The 20,983-nt window shown below is 39.2% G+C and overlaps 1 protein-coding gene across 1 annotated transcript; it reads left to right on the top strand.

Moving 5' to 3' along the window:
- Positions 1-6,244: 6,244 nt before the first annotated feature.
- On the top strand, positions 6,245-20,801 carry Cdk5alpha (Cdk5 activator-like protein). The gene is made up of 4 exons (XM_071702234.1): positions 6,245-7,635; positions 8,588-8,830; positions 19,976-20,272; positions 20,663-20,801. Exons 1-4 carry the CDS (start codon positions 7,189-7,191, stop codon positions 20,756-20,758), a joined length of 1,083 nt encoding a protein of 360 aa, XP_071558335.1. The 5' UTR covers positions 6,245-7,188; the 3' UTR covers positions 20,759-20,801.
- Positions 20,802-20,983: the final 182 nt, after the last annotated feature.

The raw sequence follows: 20,983 nt of genomic DNA, 5'->3' as shown, positions 1-20,983 counted from the left end.
TTAATAAATAAAATAAGCTTGAAAGGCTCAAATGATTAAAAATCAAACATACAAAGAAAGGGCACAAAGCCGTAACAAGGTGCTCGTGTTAAATTATTTAATAAACAAGTAATTTACAAACGGTGTTATTTTTCGCAACATATCCGATATATTCCGTATCCTATCCTATGCATCCCTATTTCTCATATTGTTTATTATTTCTAATTTCTTAAAAGATGTGTGTTAGTGTGATTAAATTGATTATCAATTTAATTATATGATTGTGCTGTTCTGGCTTTGGTTGAGACTGCGTTTCAAGTCCAAAAATAACGGTGCGTGGTTTGCCAAGGCGAAGAAGTGCACGTAAAATTCACGCGAATAATATTATTAGGCAACCAAGATCCAATTCTGATCGTTTAACGGCGTTTTCCTTAATTTGAGAAATATGTATATTTACATATAAATACTATGTTTATTTTATTTCACATTTAAACGTTATATTAAAACGTTCTTACATGTCGCGTATCCGCTACACGTCCAGTCTTTGAAAGTAATATCTACTCTCGTCTCGAATGTCTCGCGCCGCTTATTACCACTTTACCGTGGACAACAAAAGGCGATGCGCTCTTTTTTTTCAGAGTCGACGAACATCGCGACTACATATCGGGGTCACATCGATGGACATGCCGCGTGAACGAGCCGCGATTTTACGCCAACGCGACGCGAGTGAACATTATATTTTTAGATCGCTTTTGCAACGGCTGCCGCGCCGTCGGCTGACACCTGCTACTTTTTTTATCAGCGTCCAATGACGAGCGTTCTCTCCTCAGAGCGGCAATCAGAGGTTCGTCACGCTCCATTATCCGTTCCGGAGCGACGCCCGCCGCTGATTTTACACGTTACGTGCCTTTTTTCACGGCTGCGTTCGGACATCTCGACAGAAGAGGGATAACGAGATCGCTCCTGCACGGTCGATTAATTATCAAAAATTGCGAGCAGTAGTAAGGTAAATACAAGTAGGTCGTTTGAGGCTTTTATTCAGGACTTTACTTTTGTTTACCAAGAGGACCATTCTAAAAGATTTTTATGAAATCTGTAACTAAAAAACGAATGTTATAACAATATTTCTGTCACATTGAATATTTTGATATATATTCCTTGTGAACATCATCAGCAAGGTATAAAGATGTATAAATTCTTTTCACAAAATAAGCCTTCCAGATGATGCTGAGACGCGTTGAAGCAATCTATCATTTTGACACACGTTTTATAAATAAAATCTTTTTATCCTACAGTGACAATACAAACTTTTTGTATTTAAATAAATGCAATAATGGTAGACTGGAAAGGTATACATATTTTTCCGGAGAATATAAACTGAATATATACATTTTGCTCAATCGATTGTATCGTGTCCGATCATATATAGATTTTACTACTACGTACTCAACTGAAACGATTCTCGAGAAAGTGTTTTGTCGACAGCTCTGAAAAGAGATATGATTTAATTCTTGATTAATTATTTGTTAAAATATATTGTTGTAAAAATGTAAGATATATTTATTATATTCATATTTTTTGTTATGTTTGGAATTAATTTGTCGTAAACGTATATTCTTCTTTCATTTAGACATCAAGTCGAGGTAGAGAAAAATAGGTAGCTCTCAAACGTAAATTATTTAATCGAAATTGCTGTTTCTCGTGCGTTAGAATCAATATTGTCGCATATTATATCTGAAATCCTCCTGCTTCGACATTAATGCATACAACCTGAAATCGTCGTTCCATAATTCAGGAATGGAATATCGCCGAGGATCCATTTCGGGTCATGTGACTAGGGAAATCCCTTAAAGCCGAGAGATCTCGGCGGTTTCTTCTTCCCGCGGAAATCTATTTTCTCAATTCCGGGAGAAGGAGGCCCCTCATATAGGTTTTTACATCCCTTCCTGTGCCGTACACGTGCTCTCTCTGTGTTTCAGGTTAATGCAGCTTTATATGCAGGTCGCAATTCTTGACGTTTACTTTACAATGCTGATTTCTTGACGGAATTTAATATACGAAACATTCCGCGTATTTCAATATCCATGACGGATATCGTGGTACTCGAGTACTCAAACTATGTGTATTTGCACAGTGCACAGTGCAAATTAATTAAATACATGCACACCGAATTACGTTTCCAAAGATGTGGAAATTCGATGAAGTACACAGGCCTATACATGAATCTTTAAATCTTCTTTTTATTATTCCGATTATGTCGACATGAAAAGAATTCATTTATCGGTGAAACGTTAAACGTTTCTTTATACGAATACAGCTGAATACAAAATTAGGTACCGAAATGTTGTAGAGAGTGTGACACACGATAAATAATAGTTCTATTTCTCAACGCGAGAGAAAATAATTGTTCTATCCGAAATACTTTAAATCTAAGAACAAATCGATATGCGCTCGCAGCTTGCAATCCTCATATGCTCGGAGATTCATCTTTTAATACGTACTTAGCATCCAACTACGCCATCTTGTTCTTCAGCGGTTAGAAATGGACCTTTATAATGAATCCTCGCTATTGATCGTCACTAAATTGAGAAAGCATACACATTTCTATAAGGAAGCGTCAATCTAATTTCTGCCATTTAACGCTTGAGAAATTTTATTGTTAAATTGCATTTTGAAATTATAATTTATTAAATTATAATTAGAGAGAGAGAGAGAATTATCTCTACTATTTATATAAGTATATATTTCTACTATTTAAGTTTTATATATATATCTAATGGAAGAAAATATATTTAAATTGATCAATTTAATCATTTACATATTGCAACAACAATCATGAAAAATCTCAGAAAATGCGCCCTATAAATTTGAACAATTTTAAAAAATTATACAAATCAGTTATTTTGACTGCTTTAGTTGTTCTAAAATATGTTGATTTGCTAATTCTAATATTAATAAGCTAAAACTATTTACAAATTATGTAAATATATTTTCTCTCATTGATTTCGCAAATACAAAAAATTTGCAAAGAAATATTAAGTAATGAAATAAAATGTGTTTGAAAAATATACGTGGCAAATTTTAGCATTCAAAGATTACGGGAAAATTAAAATAGACTCGTCTCGGTACTGAATCTTTGCGATTGTAGAATGAAAGGAATTAATTTCCGATTTATGCTTATCCACGCGGCGAACGGGAAACGGCGGACAAACGCGACCTTCCTCAACGGTCTCGGATATTCACGAGCGCGACACACAATGCGATATTATTACGCGCTACCTCGCTGCGCGGTAAAGTCGCCTGTCGTCGCGCACACGTCCGAGTTGTGTGTCCACGAGTGGTGTGTCCTCAGGCCTATGCACACGTGCGCGTTTCCACCTGCCCGCCCGCGTCACCACCCATATTCATCCGCCCTTCGAAGCTGCGCTACGCTGACCTTGTTCCAGCTCCCAAGAAAAAGCAGGTTACGTGAAATTTCCACCCTCCCTCCCGAGGGAGGGCTCGACCTGCATTGCCCTAACTATGAGAGAGAGAGAGATGCATTATTCGGTCACTTCACTTATCTAACTGTCAGGCTTGAGAAAATTTATAGCGATCTGAAATAGCACATAAAATGGATGATCTGCAGGTCGTAAGTGAATACCTCGAAAATTGTATGTGTAACAGAAAAAAATTGTTCGACTCGCGAGATTATTTCCTACTAGAAAATGCATCTGAGAATTCGGAATATAGTCAGAGATTTGCACATTTATACAATACATCGGTAATGCGGACGTTTCTTCCTCGCGTACGTTATGAATTCCGATACATTATAAATAGATTAGCTCTTTTACAGATTTTATATATTTTTACACAAAAACCGCTGGAGCGACCTCGAAGCATTTTTATATTAAATTTCATTTGTTTTTAATTTTTTAATTATCTCATCCTCAATTCAAATATACATACGTGGCACAAGTTCAAAGAAATTTAATTAATAGCATTATGTGCTTGGAAAATAAAACTGACAAGCTATTGTCCGCGTGTATTATTATCGGCGTTGCTCATTACAGGAAATTTACTGCATTTTATCGAGTTCCATGCGGCTGATAATGTAGTTTTTCTTGCGCTTCTCTCGTGGTTTGTATAAGATATATTTAAATGTCGGTCAATATGCATATATATATATTTTTTTTAACGTATATCTAAAAATTTATATGGTTCTTAGAAGCCACTTTTTGCGTTACATTCTTACTATAAAAGAAGAGGAAGATTAAAATTAATTTAAATATCTCTCTGAGATAAACAGATCATTTATCCTTTACTCAATTATACAATCGCTGATTTTCTAGCAAAATCTCTTGCAGAAAATCATCCCTTCTGATTAAATAAAAACAGAAAATAAATTCTTTTTGTTTTTTCAAGTATATAGTATACAAATAACGCACAGTTATAATATTCTTATTAAGATTTTGTCAAAATTTTGTTAGACGGGTAAAAAACATCGAAAATCCTATCAAGACGGATGCAATCCGATTGGAAATTTCTTTAGCGGGAAGCATTCCGTGCGTGACCTCGTCTCGGCATCCTTCTCCCCGAATGCTCCATTACTGTTTATCCCCGCGCGGATTTACAGAAGGGATATTCATTTCGTTCCGTGCATCGAGCTTCAGCGAGTTCCAATATTTACCCGCGGTCCGTGCTTATTTACGCCGTGTGCCGAGTGCGCGTCTCCCGTTTTCATTCATTTTCTCGCGTGCTCTCCCGATGCATGGCACGAGAAAATCTCGACCTACGTTCACGGGGTCGTCGGTGAGACCCTCCTGAAAAGTATCTAACGGTCGTGGCGTAGTATACCCAGCTTTTCCGCCGGTCTACTCAAGACAGCAGTCTCGATCTGTCCTCCCTTGGGTTTCCCCGGCAGGAGGGGAAGGGGGAGGGGGGAGCGGGAGGGTGAGTTATGTCGGAGAAAAGTTTGGGTGGATACACACAATCGTGTGCCCGCGGTACACGCGAACTACCCTTCCTTCTCGCCCTACTCGATCACGTCCACCACCCTCGCCCCCATCCTCCGATCCGTCTCGCGTCCTTCCGTCCCTTTCGCTCCGTCTCCGTCTCCGACGCCCTTTTCCGTCTCACCTTCGCGATGCACCCCCTCACAGCGGGCTCTCTCGCCCTCTCCCTCGGCCGCTCTTAGCGCACCCTTCCATGCTCCGTCTCGCTCCCGCCGTACCTCTCGCTCTCTTTCTCCTTCGCGGGGCACTCTCCGTCCGTTTCCACCCCCGACCATCGACGTTCCGCGTTTATCGAACCATTGCGCGCGCACCGATAACGGTAACGGGGCGTGCTACGTCTTGGTTGGCCGTAAACGTAGGTGGACGCACGGCCGACCGACGACGACGAGGACGGCGGCGACGTCGACGTCGCCGAGGACGAGCGCAGCAGACTATCAACGAAACTCGCCGCGCGACGGAGAGAAATAGTTCGCCTGCCGAGAGCACGGAGTAATCAGTCGTTCTCGCAACGTTCCCGAAGAAGCGTGCGCGTTGTGTTGTTGTTTGCAACGCTCGCGAAGTCCGTCGCGAAAGCCCATCCATACGTGAGTCCACCTCGGGAAGATTCTACGAGTGCAGCTTCGAGTTATCGTTCGAAGCCGCAGCGAACGGCGCGATTAAAATTCGGAGCATACAAAACAAATCGGGGTTGTTGGCGTCGACGAGGAGAACCGGTCGATCAATTGGTGGTACCGATGGTCAAAGATCAACAGTCGAAGCACCGAATTTTAGGAGAAATTCGTACTTTTGAGTCGCGAATTGCGTTCAAGAAAGTGAGTTGAAAGTGCGTCGAGAGTGCTCCAAGGGTGCAACTCGAGAAAGCGTCGACATACGGCTATCCGCGAGAGCGAGCAGACACGACACGCAAAGGACGAGAGTCGAGGAGAGTGGCTCGGTGCGTCGATCAAGTGTTTTCGTTCACCTGGCTCATCGTCCCTCCGGGAGGCGGAGGGCGGTAAAGCATCGATCGTTCGCCATTTTGCGCGACGGCCGACATCTTTTGCGGGCATCGACGACATCTTGCCGCGTGACATCTTCAACGATACGGAAGCTACAGAAGCTGCAGATCCACGTTAAGCAGAAGGGCCAGATTGTTCGCATATTTATTCCTCGAATACGTCTCGCTCGCACTTCCTCCTCGCTTATCGATCACCATCAACAATCGCCATATTGTCTGTAACGCTCTCCCGCCGCCGGGAGGGTGCATTAATCGCGAAACTTCATATAGTTTAATAAAAGAAGAAATTTGGCAAGGAAACAGAAGGTAAATCAGTGCCCAGCGTCGCGGGAGGAAGAAAAAGTAGTGTCCTTCAAGTCGAAGGTAGAAATCAGCAGGCTGGGAGGTCGGTTGAGCGAGGTGGTGGGTCCCGTCGTGGAGGAGGCCATCGAGCCAGGGGATGCGACCCCGCTGACGGGACCCTCGAGGGAGACCTCGATTCCTCGAGCACCCCCGCCGCAGCGTGTCACTACACCGAGCCCGCCGAGACCGCCTCCCGCTACGTCCCAGCATCACCAGAATCCGGGTCACCCGACCCACAATCCGGGACCCCAGTCCCAAAATCCCGGGCATCACAACCCGGGTCATTCGCCCCAAAATCCGGGTACTCCCGACCACAACCCTGGTCACAACCCCAGTCACCAGACTCATAATCCGGGCAATCCCGGCCACAATCCGGGCAATCCCGGTCACAACCCGGGCAATCCCGGTCACAATCCAGGAAATCCCGGCCACAACCCGGGCAATCCCGGACACAACCCGGGCAATCCGGGCCATAACCCAGGTAATCCCGGCCACAACTCGGGTAACCCCGGCCACAACCCGGGTAACCCCGGCCACAACCCGGGTAACCCCGGCCACAATCCGGGTAACCCAGGTCACAATCCCGGTAATCCGGGGCATCCGAGTCCCGTTCAGGAAGATCAGAATCCCGCCGGCCAGCCGACGCAAAATCCCGGCAATCCAACGAGTCCAGGACGAGAAGCTCAGAATCCTCATCCGAACGTGAGTCGTCAACCAAGTCAGAATCCAACCAATCCGCAGAGCGGCAGGGAGCAGGCACAACCGACGAGTCAGCAGCAACCGCAACAACCGCAACAACCACAACAGCCACAGCCGCAGCAGCAACAACCTCAGCCGCAACCGCAACCGCAACATTTGGAGCGCAGCGCCAGCACCATGGGGACCGTATTGTCGTTCAGTCCGCGGGACCGCCGCGGGCCTGTTTACCCGCCAGCGGGGCATCAGCATCCCGCTGACTTCACGTTAAACAATTTTAATTACGAGCAGCTGAATAATGCGAAGAATCGCGAGAACAAGAGCGGCGTTGCCACGGTGGCGCCGGCGCCACCCACGAATCATCCCCCGACCAACAACAACTCGCTACAGAACAATAACATTAATCTGAACAACAACGACAACGCGAGAATCATTTCGGAAAAGAACGCCCTGGAGAAGAACCTGAAGAAGCATTCGCTGTTCATAAATGCCTTGTCGTGGAAGCGGTTCAGCACAACTAATAACAACAAGAAGAAGCTTGATAACAAGAACAAGAATATCGCCTTCAGACAGCCGCTCGATAACATACCTATCGTTGATAAAAATAAGAATATACAGACGCCGCAGGTAAGTACTCGTGTAGAGTAGAAAACTTGTATTCTCTTTTTTTTTTCAAGAGAAGTGCTTGTAATTCTATTTTGACAAGTGGTAAATTGGCATATTTAATAAATAATTTAATAAGTAATTTATATATATATATATATATAAATTATATAAAATAAATAGTTAAAAAACCAAGCGCACTTTAACAAATTATATTCTCATAATATAACACCGACACAAATTCGATCTATTTAGAAATACGTCTAGATATTTTGCTTATATCGATAATATATAGCACCCTTTACCGTAATAATTTAAAAATTAAAAATATTATAAAACATAGAATAAAAAAACAACAATAGAATAAATATATAGTTAAAATAATATATCTCACTGCTTGTTGTGTCTCGAGAAGTCTAGAGATAGAAACAACTCGAAAGGGGGATTTACATACAGTAAAGCATGAAGGAATTAAATATACAACGTGCTTTGACCCCCCGAGACACGATCGAAAGTACATCGATCGTTTGATGTCTCCTTTCGCGTGGCACGAGTTGCTCTTTTCTTTATAAATTTTCAATATTTTCATCTTTCTCTCTAGAAATATGGCTACTTTCAATATACTTAATGTTTAATTACTGGTTTTTATCATTTGCAAACTGCACATTTAATATCAGCAGAATATAAAATATATAAATATTTCCTTATAAAATCTATCAATGCTCAAATTTATTTTATTAAACTTATTATTATTGTTAAATAAAGTTTGCAAGAAATTATCACATTACACATACGTTAAATTACCAAAAAATAATATGCGATTACTATAAAGTGGTTTCGTCAATGTTAACAAGTATATGAGTTTAAAAAGTATTAAGTAATTAAAAACATAAGGTTTACAAGAATGTTGATTATATTGAGAATTCTTCTAGTTAGTTTATTGAGAAATGATCTTCTTTCTCGTGGTTTTAATTAGACAAAACCACCGGCGTCGAACAACAATCACACCACGCACAATCCGACGTGTGAGAAATTGATGCAGAAACCCCTGCCTCCTGGACCAAGGAAAACTGTCATCCAGGCCTCCACTTCGGAATTGCTCAAGTGCCTCGGCGTCTTCCTGCACAAGAAATGCACCCGTTTAAGGGACTTCCAGGCTGGCGACGCTGTCATGTGGCTCAGAACTGTCGACAGAAATCTGCTGCTTCAAGGCTGGCAGGTGAGTTCGTCACTTCCAGAGAGTGCGTTTCTCAAAATTATTATGTTTACGTTTTTAAATTATATAAATTAACAAACGTTCACGGTTAAATACGTGTTGCGATTGAAAAAGAAATATGTTGGTTTTTTAAGGTTCTTGGATATTTTTATCTAACGAGTTGAACGTTTCATTTATGAATAATCTTTAATTTAAAATCTTTAAAGAAATGAAAAAAGTATGGACATACATCTAATAAATATTTTAAGAAATCACTTAAAAACACTATAGGTACTTCTACATCTGCAAAAATATCTCCACTTGATAATAGTACTTTGATATACTTTTATATTACCGTTCATATTTCAGTATACTTTTATTTGCTAGGTGCTTTAACGTGCTTCGTGAAACATACACGCCGATAATACAGTTATCACGGGCACTGGTTCGACGTTATAATTAATATATTACTCCCGCGGTTATTCCGCTATCGTTGTAATTGGATGATTAAGATATACCAACAGCACGAGATAATTAACTCTCGCTGATTGAACTGCTATGATTAACGTCGATATATACAAGTCATACAAAATCGATACGGTCGACGATCGTTGAGCAGCAAATATACATATATCTAAACAAAAAAAAAGATTGTTATATAAAGCTCAACAGCCTAATACGAATACTGCACTGATCTGTGACATATGTACAAAATATGAATAATTTTCGTTAGAAACAACTGCTGTTCTACTTGGCTCGGCCACTGTTATTGTTAAACCGGAATATTCCGCAACCGATATCCAATTAAAGAGTACGAATATTTGTCTCCGATGCGTTAAAAGGTTTCGTTTCCCTGAAGGGACTATCATTACAAGTGGGATGTGATAGTCCACACGCGTCACAAAAGAAAGGGCTTCGTACCCTGAATCCCCCGGGATGCGGACAGCGTCCCGCGGGAATACGCATAATAAGAGTCGCCCAGGACATACAATATGTTAGAGAGGGAATTAGGCGAACTTTTCACGGGATAAAGCCAAGAGTTTCCATCCCTTAATAACGGGAGCCAATTATATATGTTATATTTGCATCGCAACAGGAGGCTACTGAATTACAATACAGCGTTACGATTATATACTTTCTTGAGTCATATGTGAAATGCTGAATCATAATATACTTTTCCCTAAAAATTGTTTTAATAGAGGAAAGGGAAGGATGACGCAAAGTTTCCGAGAAGCAAGTGTATTGGACTATTTCTTTATTATATTATCTTCGAATATTAAAACACATTGCTAAATAAAATATATTTCCTTCTCTCAAGAACGTTTTACAACGTAATCTATTCTTTTCCAGAATTATTGTAAAATTATTGAAAATTATCTCTTAAACTTATTTGGAAATTAAGTATTATAAAAATGTTTCTTTTTCTTGAAAGAAGCCGTGATTTTTAAATATCTCATTCCAGACTATCTAAGCTACAAGTCATATCGATTTTCCTTCGATATTTCTCTTCAGCAAAGTCTTCTCTTTTTTTTATTTTTGACAATTTTATTTTACAATGTTGATATCGCGAGTTTTATTGCTTTCAATAAAATTGAATCGTTATACTTCTTCCATGAGAAACGAATCACGATCAATCGAAAGCATTTGCTCATAATTTTAGTCGGTGCTGGTTCTTGATTCGATTATGAATTCAACGTTTATGCTAATGAGACTATCGTGCGCGATTGCGACCTATGCAAATTGCGCGGCCCCTATAAGACTCGCCTTCTCCGCGCGTAGAAGCTATCGATCAAACTAAAAATATTTCACTCCGATAGTCAACTGACGTAGATGGCCGCTGACTTAAAAATACTACGGAACTATTAATAATACAATGCAAAAATCTGCGTTGTTGTTTATCCACTTTGTACCCCATGTCTTTACGTATTGTATCATCTGCACGCCACATTAGTTTTTATAACAAAAGCCAAATTTTCCCCGACAAACGTTGCAAATGAAAATTAAAACATTTTTCTTTCTTTGATAAATAAGCGTAACCTTTAAAATTGTTTATCGAGTATGCTTTAATTGAATGCTTCCGTTAGAAAAGGAGTATCTATGGACACATACAGTCGTAAAAGACGAAACTTTTTAGAAGCATAGAAAAACTCTTTTAATGGCATATTATTGGATATATGTTTTTGGTTTAATAATTAAAATATAGTCCAAACATTTCTAGTAAATGCGCGTTATAAAATTTATCGCGGTTAATCTGATGAGAAGAGTAATTTAACCTTTTTAATTATATCGTAAAAGAGTTGACTTCTGCAGTTGACATAAAAGTGATCGGTTCATAGTCATGCAAGGTAACAAAAATAAATACGTGAATAAACCGATATGTTACCGCGACATGGATTACTCAAAACGGCGTTTGCATCACTTACATCGTCGTGCACGAAAGGGTCAATTATCTGTCGATCAAATCGGCAAGAATTTTTTACTTACTTTATGACGAAAGTCACTATCGATTGGCGTATCGCGCAACCTTCAGCGAACCGCAATGCTCGTGAAGTTTCACGGAAAATAGCGCGAAGCGGTAATAATTCCAGTCCACTGCGGCGGCGATTCTCTGTTCGTGGGTGGACTTTTTTCATCATGAGTGACGTCCCGATTATTGCAAACAATTGCGTATTGTTGGCATCGACCGACGCGTTTATCCTTGAGCTAAGGTGTCTTTGAAGCATTTCTGGTAATTATAATTATTAGATTAACTGATGTTCGGACAAGCACAGCAAATGATCTTGTGCTTGTATTCGAAATATTTAATCTTTGCATCTGCACAACAAAATATATTTGTCCAAAAATTTTCGTCAAAGTCATTATCGATTGGCATCATTTAAACATATAACAGTCTTTAACGAAATAAGTGTCACACTTATAACAGCTAATATATCTATTCTTATCTCATTTAAAATATTTGGCAATTAATCTAGTGCGTAATTTTTATATACGTTAGCACGATATTGAAATATAAGAAACAATATGCGTCTTTCTTTCTCTTTCTTTCTCATTTCCACAAAATCTACACAGTTTATTATTACTCACTTTAGAGAGTGAGAGAAATAAACGTTTATTTCACAATACGCAATACACAGCACGAATCCGCTCTGTGATTATTTCCGAGAATTCATGCGGCGTATTTTATCATTTGCGACAATTTGCGGTATATTGCGATATTCGCGTGCTTCAGCCCACTTTGCAGGGAGGCGTCGAAGACGGTCCATAATAAAGTGCCTTTGCGTAGACACGCTCCCCGGCAATGTCCCTGCGCCCACCGACATCGATTTCTCATGTCGATAAATTCACACGTAGGAATCGTTGGAAGGGCGAGATAACGCTCAGTCTCGCATCCAATGCCTGAAAGAGTCCGACGTTATCTCGGTGCCCAGATTCCAGAAAATAACCCACTAACGATCGAGTTAGTGTCTATTTCTTGCTACCCGTCTGATTGCGTGTCCACTTTCTTATCGAGAACATATCTCTCTGTGTTGACCTCCTGTGAGGATTCTCCAAGCTTTCTTTCTGGATGATGGAATACTTTTATATAACAAGATTATTAGCGGAATATCTGTAAATGATTGAGTGTATAAAAATATACATATTTTATTGACATTATCAATTAAGTTAAATTCATTCATTACTTTTATATAAAATATTTGTAAATAATTGTATAAAAATGTAAAAATTTTATTGGCATTATCAATCAAGTTAAACATATTAATTTTTATTTATTTAATCAGCTAGAATGATAAAAGCGTACTACTTTTTCTGTGGAAATTTTGCACAATGCTTTTAGAATACTCACCCTACTTAACGTAAGAACATCAATAAAATATACATTAGATGAATTGCCAGTCAAATGTCGTGCAAACAATCAAGAATTAATGAAACGATTAATTATTTATTGTCTACGTCCTACGTAATTTACAAAGCGGTCTTAATGTGTTTTCAACATACTCCTAATTACTAAAGACAGTCTTCCAGCATTTAATTAAGTATCATTAAAACTCATGCGCGCTAAAATCAGCAAACATAGAAAAAATGTCAAGTAGGAATGATCCTATCAAACCGCCACAAATAAAAAATATATTTGGATTAACTGTTTTCAGACAAATATACTATCTTTTAAGGAAAATATATATAAATTTTACTTTATTTGTCTTTTACTATAAATAAAAAAAATTATATAAAAGCTCTGACATTTTACAAACAGTTTGCTGCAAAAATATCTGACAGAGAGGTAATTAATCATTTGTTTTCTCGGAATACGATTAATGCTGCGTGTATATATGTGATGTCATATGTGTAAAAATCAATACACCAGACATTTCCGTGAATACAATGCAGCACAAGTATGTACACCGGAGCTATACTTGCAGATATAGCAAAGAGTAGCTATTCGTGCGTCCACGTGCATGTTTAATCCTTGAGGGGGCGTCGTAGGTAAATATACGTACACGATTTTTGTTGTCAATTCGTCCCCTGTAACAACAGCTATCGAAACACCCCGATTTCCAGCCTCAAATCCCTCGAACACCACCCTTTTGGTTACTTCGAGTTTACTCCTGAAATAATCTTATTTATTTTGATCCTACTTAGAGCACTGACCGATATTTATCTTATATCTTGTCAGATATTTCTTTCATAGAAAAATTATATCGGACAGAAGCATTGAGAAGATATGCCATAATATTAAGATTTCTTTGATGCAATACATATTCCATTTTTAGCAATAAAATATATTAAACCAACACATTTTCTTATTAATTCTCTTTAGAGAAAATATATTAATATCTAATATACTGTTTATATTTAATGCAACCTCTTTCTATAATTTTGTAAAACTTAGTTAATATATATATGGCATTAATCTATATCTACACTTTATTATATTAAGAAAATTGATTTTTTTTATTTTGAGATGAACATTTTACGTAACTCTTTTTTAGAAGCTAGAAAGCAACTCTAAATAATGAACTTTTAAAACGAATAATAAACTGTTGACATACTTTTACGCTACATCTTTACTTTTTATCTAAGTACTGTTATCATTATCTCATTTTGTTGACATAAAGTCGCATATAGACTTTTTACATTATTCATATTGCGACAACCTACTCGCGAATGCAAAATAAATATTACAGGGAAAGGCTAAAGTTGATGAACTTTTAAGCCATCTATCTTATATTGTGGCAAATCCACGACAGTGGAAGAACTAATGAGGTTTCGGTTGACGAGATGTGGGAAAGCGCTGTAGGAAAGAAATGTGCAGCAATGCCGTATTAAGGGGGAAAATCGCGCAAGGGATGAAGGGTCACGTGCACCGCAAATGTTGCGCAAGAGCGACGGCAACGTCGCGAAATCACCCCACAGGGATATGTGAAAAAATGCGGGTGTTCATAAGAGGGACGTTCACCCCTAGATTTTAATTACAAAGGGGAGGCACTTTCTCTTCTCGGACGTCAGCCCCTGATAAAGAGTATTTCTATCGCCCTAAATCTACGATCGAGCGTAAGAAATTATGCAGACAACTGATTTTTTTCAGGTAGTGCCCCTGAATTAACGTTAGCGGAAAATGAATATTAAAAGAACGGTTACGATATTGAGTTTTAGTTGGAACTAAATATGAATATTTGATAACGCGACGCGCATTATGGCAGCAATCTTATAATAATATGTTTTTTTTAACGTTTTAAAACCAGATCATGCAAAACTCTGGCCTTTGTTCCATTTTCTCCGTTATATTCAATTTGAGCGCATTAATGACTGACCAGATTAATAATATCTAATTACTCACGATTTGCGACGCATTTGACGGAAGTAGGGTGATCAGACACCGTACATAATTTTTTAACGTTACCGTAATACATCTTCTTTAATGACCCATAAATTTTCATATCTGACGTGATAATAAAAAGCGAAGTGATGCAGAAATACGTAATATATAAATTAAATATAACAAAAATACACATACGAACAGGCACAAACATGTATGAGACATTTTAATATTGAGAACAAAGAAATTCTATTTTGCACATTTCTATTTTTATGAAACAAATGCGTAACAAAACAGCGAAATAATGGACAAATTCGTACGTATATAAATTAGATATAACGAACAAGCATAGATATGGAAAAAATGTTTTATTTTAGACTTTTAAACAATAGACGATAGACAAAACAAAGAAATTCTATTTTGCGCATTTTTATTTTTATGGAACAAAACGTCATTTTTTGCCCAAACCTCAACGTTCCGGAATATCGAAATGCATTAACAACTACAAATCCACCCTCCTTCCTGCGCGTGTTTAAATCTAATTCCTCAAGTCTAATGTGTGTATGCAATTCATCCTGAGAGTATATACTCCGAACGTGTGTCTAGAAACCACACTACGATGTGCACGTGTAAGGACAACCAACCGAAGCGTGACCGTGTATACAAGAAGGAGATAGATGTGGCAGCTTATACGATTAGTGTGTTTTGTGATAAAATCGAATGTTATTGCGTGTGTTGGGAGAGAGGAGAAAATATGTGGAGAGATATATGCGTCTATGGAAATTTTGTCTATTCGATCGCTTTAGGACTATCAATATAAAAAATATCTCAAACAATTTCATTAGAACTGAAAGAAAGCGATTATTCTTAGATATAATCCAAACTCGAGCCTAAGTAAATCTTATTTGCTTCGTGATACATCTTAATACGTATATAACTTCTTTAAAAGCTGCACCGGATAATCTAATTATCAGTTTCATGAAGCATTTTTTAGGAAAAGAAGTATAATTATTTTTATAATAGGTATTTTAATTATTTCAATGTATATATTATTCAAATATTTAACATTAAAAAGAGAAAAATAAATATTAGATTAAAAAATCGATATCTCGTTTTCGATTTATTGAAAATATATTTTATTTAAAACTATTTAATATATGTCTTCCAAATAGTATATAAAGTCATTTAACAAAAAAATTTGTTAACGAAATTTATCTAAAAATAAATATATCCTACCGGCAAGTAATTTCTTGCGATAGCCGGTATGCAGTATACATTCAGTCGCATTCACTATTACAACTATAACTGTTACAAGTATAACAGGTGAAATATTGACTCTCTACGTCATTCCATTATCGTTTAGCCCCATTGGGACGTCAAAGCACGCGAGCAAACTGTCTTGTAAACTGACCATACACGATATGATTCACCAATCGGTTCCGTCTGGACGTTAAACAAGATCAAATCGGGCCGCGTTGTTGAAAATCTGGTTAAAAGGAAACCATACATGGCTGAGATTGAAAATTCCGTTCCTGTCACGTTTCCCGCGCGCGACACGTGCATCACGTGTGTCACATGGCATCTGTCACTTTATTAATTACCTTTCAAGAAAACACTCGGTGATCGGAAGAAAGACAATTGAGACGATGTAACTGCGCAATCAGTTAGATAATCTTCATGTGACTACTAGCACCCCGTTAGAATCAACCAAAAGCGGATATCGGTGGCGGATAGCGGTGGCGGCACGCGGATATGGCGCGCGCGCGTGTGTTTCATTAATTTCCATAATTTAATTACGCGTACGCATAGCTCGGAGGCTAATTCACGCGGATTTGGGTCCCCGCGAAGTTCCATCTGGGACATCCCCGAGCCGACTAAGCGTCAGGATTGCCGTTGCGGTTGAGGGTGTTTCGCGTGCATGCCAACTACGACGTTAATTGGTCCAAGTAGTGCACTCGCGCGCTATTCGGAGAGTCGTTATCCGTAGTCTTGGAAATTTAATTAAAAGGTTCAGGTATACGCGCAGGCGACTCGAATAACGCGCGAGTAGGCCCGCTCGGCAGTAGAGCGGGCCGCTCACCCCTGGCGAATATCGACCGACCTAGAGGTATATACGTCCTCGCCGGGTATATTGGCACCCCTAATTCTGCTGCACCGCGTCCTGCGGCCCTCGAGGCCCTCTTGAGTTATACCTGATCGAGAGGGTCGCCTCTTCAATCAGCGAAAGCACGTGGAAACCCTAACGAATCGTGCATGCGACAGCGAAAGCTTTGCACGCTCGACTCCTCGCAAAATAATAATTATAAACGCAAAAACACTATGGAAAATCGTTTTACATTTTTTTTTCCTCAATTTTTCTCACATTTTTCTCTTACCCGTCAATCAATCTGTTGTCGATTTCTTCGCAGTAAAAAAGGATCAAAAGGATCATTGAGAAAATAAGATTTAAGAATTTCCAAGTGGTCAAAAGTAAAAATTTTGATTTTTTTTATAACAAAGCGGATATCTTAGGTGACCCTATAATTTTACGAGCGCTACTTTCGCTCACGCAACGAGTTAAGTCCATATAGGCCGGGTTTTACTTCGCCAAGTTGTAGACATAAAAACATATATCCATCGATAGACGTTATCTATGAATAATTTTTCTCGATAACGTCACGCGATCTGCCCTATTCGCAATACTATCGATACTTCGTCCGTTAAAGCACATCAGCCATCTTAAGCACAATCTTTCTTAGGGCTGCATTCCGATATTTGCTGTCAGTACCTGTCAGTACTGAAAATCTATGGTGTACGTGACTAACGTGACGTAAAATATAGAAAAATAGATTTTTAGTGCTGACAGTAAATATCGCGGAATGCAGCCTACATATCTTCCAGAAATCTTCAATATTTAGAGCAGTTGCTAAGTGCTAAAAAGAAAAAAGTACATGTTGGCAATCACACAGCAGATTCACAAGATTGTGCAACAAAGTAAAGGTACTTACTTCAAATATTAATGGTTTAATGCAGAAGGATTGTAATCTAAGAGGATTATTCTAATTATTAATTGATACAATGCATGAAACATTTGTTGCAATAATAATGAATGTGAATCGCTCGTAATCAGTATTGAATAGACACAAGTCAAAAGATTTTATAATCCATTATTATTTATCTTGTACCAATTTTACTTAAATTCATCCTTTCACATTGGAAATAATAGATGGACTGTAAATTTAAGAACTTGACGGAGCGACCGACTTAAATTGTAACGCGATTTATAAAGCAACGGTGAAATTTGCCAAATGGAGTTTTACGCCGCAAGCAATTCCGTTCACGGGATGTTAAGGTAGTAGCTGTCTGATTGTATTTTCGGTTCCTCGAGCGAATCGGGCGCGGATTTTCGCGGCAGGATCGAGAGAATCGCTGGCGCGTTTACGCGAGGCGGCGCGCACCCCCTTTTTCTTTCCGCTGCATTGTGCAAGGTGCACTGCTCCGATTATCCTGCGACGCTGGCACGAGGGCGTGTCGCCGTCGCCGAGAAGTGTCGTCGGCCCTGCCAGCGTCGTACGACGGACAACGGGAAGGGGAGAAGGCTGCAGAGGGGGACGCATCCTCGCGTGTGAGCAAATTGCAAACGTGAGTGCGCGCGGCAACGTAATGTGCATTAAGCCGAGAGACACGGCTAACGAGGAACGGGGCGGCCGACTATGCGGCGCGGACACTAAAAACAGCAGCAGGTTGCCGATCGCGCGGGGAGGAAAACGTATCGAGGGCATCGATCCTCCCTGGGTCACCGGTGTGGCCTCACCGCGCTTAATGCACCCACATGTGCACGCCGTGCACCACCTCTCACGAATCGATGCACCTACGCTCCTCCTGCACCGTGAGCCGATGCATCCATGCGCGCTAATGCGACTCGCTCCGTACCGTCTTGACGTGCACGCCGCGAACTGATGCGTACACGGGTTCCCCCTTGAGACGTATTATAGTATACATAGCGTACACATATTTTTCTCTCTTAAATGAGACAGTCATTATGAGTATTATTCATGGTATAATGCATAATTAGTTGATTTTGTTTTAATAGTTGATATTAAATTACTCCAACATGTCACACAATATGTGTATCTCTGTTTATGAAGCAGGAATATTATTTACTTATGGTAATATAGGTCAAGCTATCATTTTACATGGATTGTAAAAACTAGGTCAAATTAATGTGCCTACATCCTCAATCTGAAGTCCTTGAATAAGTTATGCCCCTGCACATTTTCTTACATAAGACAGATGTGCGTTCGAATAGCCTGTGCCTTAAGAAAATATGTATAGATTTCTTCGCTCTTCTTGATTTGGCAACAATATTAGAAAAATCATTTCACTTTTATTCTGTAAAAATTTATAAATTTTTATGAGTTATATACATACATATGTGTATATTTGTGTATGTATGTGTATAAAGAAAGTACACATATATGTATATAAAAATAATATATAGTTGTATACATAGATGTACTTAATTTTCTTTTATGTTTCATGGCTAACGGAGGTCTTACCGAGTATAAATAGACTCTCTATTTATACGACATATTCTCCTTATATGTGTATCCGCACTAATTAACATCTATGTGACTATATTTGTATCGAAAGCACCTGCGTTCGATATATATGCCTATACATATTTATACTGACACACATGTACAAATGTACGTGTATGAAAGGACGTGTGTCCCTAAAGTCCCTATAGGGAAATATTCAACATGTATGTGGCACTATGCAACACAGCAAAATACTATGCAATTAGTGGCATACGTAAAAGCACATAGTTCATATATTAACAATACCTAATATAATATCAACAATACGTATATCAAGTACATATATATATTAAGAGTTGAATTTATATATATATATATATATATATATATATATATATATATACCTCGACTTATCTCAAAACTGTGTCAATTTGAATAACATTAAAATGCAGGCTTAGACAAATATCCAATGAACACATGATTTTAGATAACCTCTTTTCTATTTCCGTAATTGCGAGTTGTCACGAACTTTATTTTTATCGCTCATTATTGCCTGGAGATACACTGCTGATAATTATATTACAGAATAATGTGCTTTAGATATGAATCATACTCTTCTACGCAATTACGTTTATAAATGTACGAGTTATTTTATTAAAAGGGCGAATATTTCTGGACAATTTGAAAGACTTTTCGCTAAATGCTAAAATGCTGTTAATATAAAATTATCCATAAAAAACCAACATGTTTCACTTAATTTACAAATTAGACTAATGTAGGCTACTAAATAAAATATATAAAATTTTAATCACATTATTTATCTTCCTTTGTCAGGACGTGCCCTTTATAAACCCTGCCAACGTAGTGTTCGTGTATATGCTGGTGAAAGAGCTCGTCGACGGAGACGAGGCGTCCGAGAAGGAGCTTCAGGCGACGGTACTGACGTGTCTTTACCTGAGCTACAGTTACATGGGTAACGAGATCAGTTACCCGCTAAAGCCGTTCCTCGTCGAAGACAGCAAGGACAAGTTCTGGGACCGATGTCTCCTGATCGTCAACCGACTCAGCTCCGAGATGCTGCGAATCAACAGCGAGCCCGGATTCTTCACAGAGATCTTCAGCGAGCTGAAGGTATGTCCTATTGTCAAGATTTATTGACATAACAAATGTTACAATAAATGATTTGAAAATCGCACGTGCATCTTGTTACTTAAACTTATTAATTTACCGTAGTGTGCATAAAAGTGATATAATATTTCCTTTAAGAATTTGATGTAACTATTTCTTCTAACTTATAAATTACTTACTAATTTATTCGTCTAAAATATTTAAATCAATAGAAGTACTAAAAAATACATTTTTTATATTATTAAAATTAAAAGTATTTTTTTATTTGATATGCAATAAGAAGTGACAGTTTTCCTCCTATAAAAGCTGTCCTCTTCAAAGAATTCTTCGAAGAAAGATCGCGAAATAAGAATTCTTCCCCGGAGTCAAACTCTAATCTGTGATTTCGAATAGGCCTGCGGTTCCAGCGAACGCGGAAGTCTGTCTGGCAGCGGCCTCGAACGAAGCCTCGTCGTCTCCGGAGTCGCGGTACCCACCAAGGCAGCTTGACGGAGCTACACACACCTGCTGGTGCGCATCGCCAGGCACGGCTGCGACGTCACGACGCTCTGACGATGGCCGTCGCGACGACGTGGAGCCGCTCTCGCAGCTTGACCCCACCGCATCGACCTCGACTTCGACCCCGACGTTGCCCCGCCAGCGGCCGCGGTCTAGTCACGACGACGACATATTCTGCCCGTCGTGCGGCCGACGGCGCCGCGAGGAGATCCCATG

Source organism: Temnothorax nylanderi, unplaced genomic scaffold (genome assembly GCF_030848795.1).
Source record: "Temnothorax nylanderi isolate EJ_2023f unplaced genomic scaffold, tnyl_v1.0 TNYL_tig0028_pilon, whole genome shotgun sequence".
Taxonomy (NCBI): Eukaryota; Metazoa; Arthropoda; class Insecta; order Hymenoptera; family Formicidae; genus Temnothorax; species Temnothorax nylanderi.
This window is presented reverse-complemented; position numbering and strand designations above follow the sequence as displayed.

Bases quoted from the DNA above. Each gene is read 5' to 3' on its own strand.
- Cdk5alpha (XM_071702234.1), top strand. From the start codon at position 7,189: ATGGGGACCGTATTGTCGTTCAGTCCGCGGGACCGCCGCGGGCCTGTT. The intron at 7,636-8,587 runs GTAAGTACTCGT...GGTTTTAATTAG, and splicing joins AGAATATACAGACGCCGCAG to ACAAAACCACCGGCGTCGAA. The intron at 8,831-19,975 runs GTGAGTTCGTCA...TTCCTTTGTCAG, and splicing joins TGCTGCTTCAAGGCTGGCAG to GACGTGCCCTTTATAAACCC.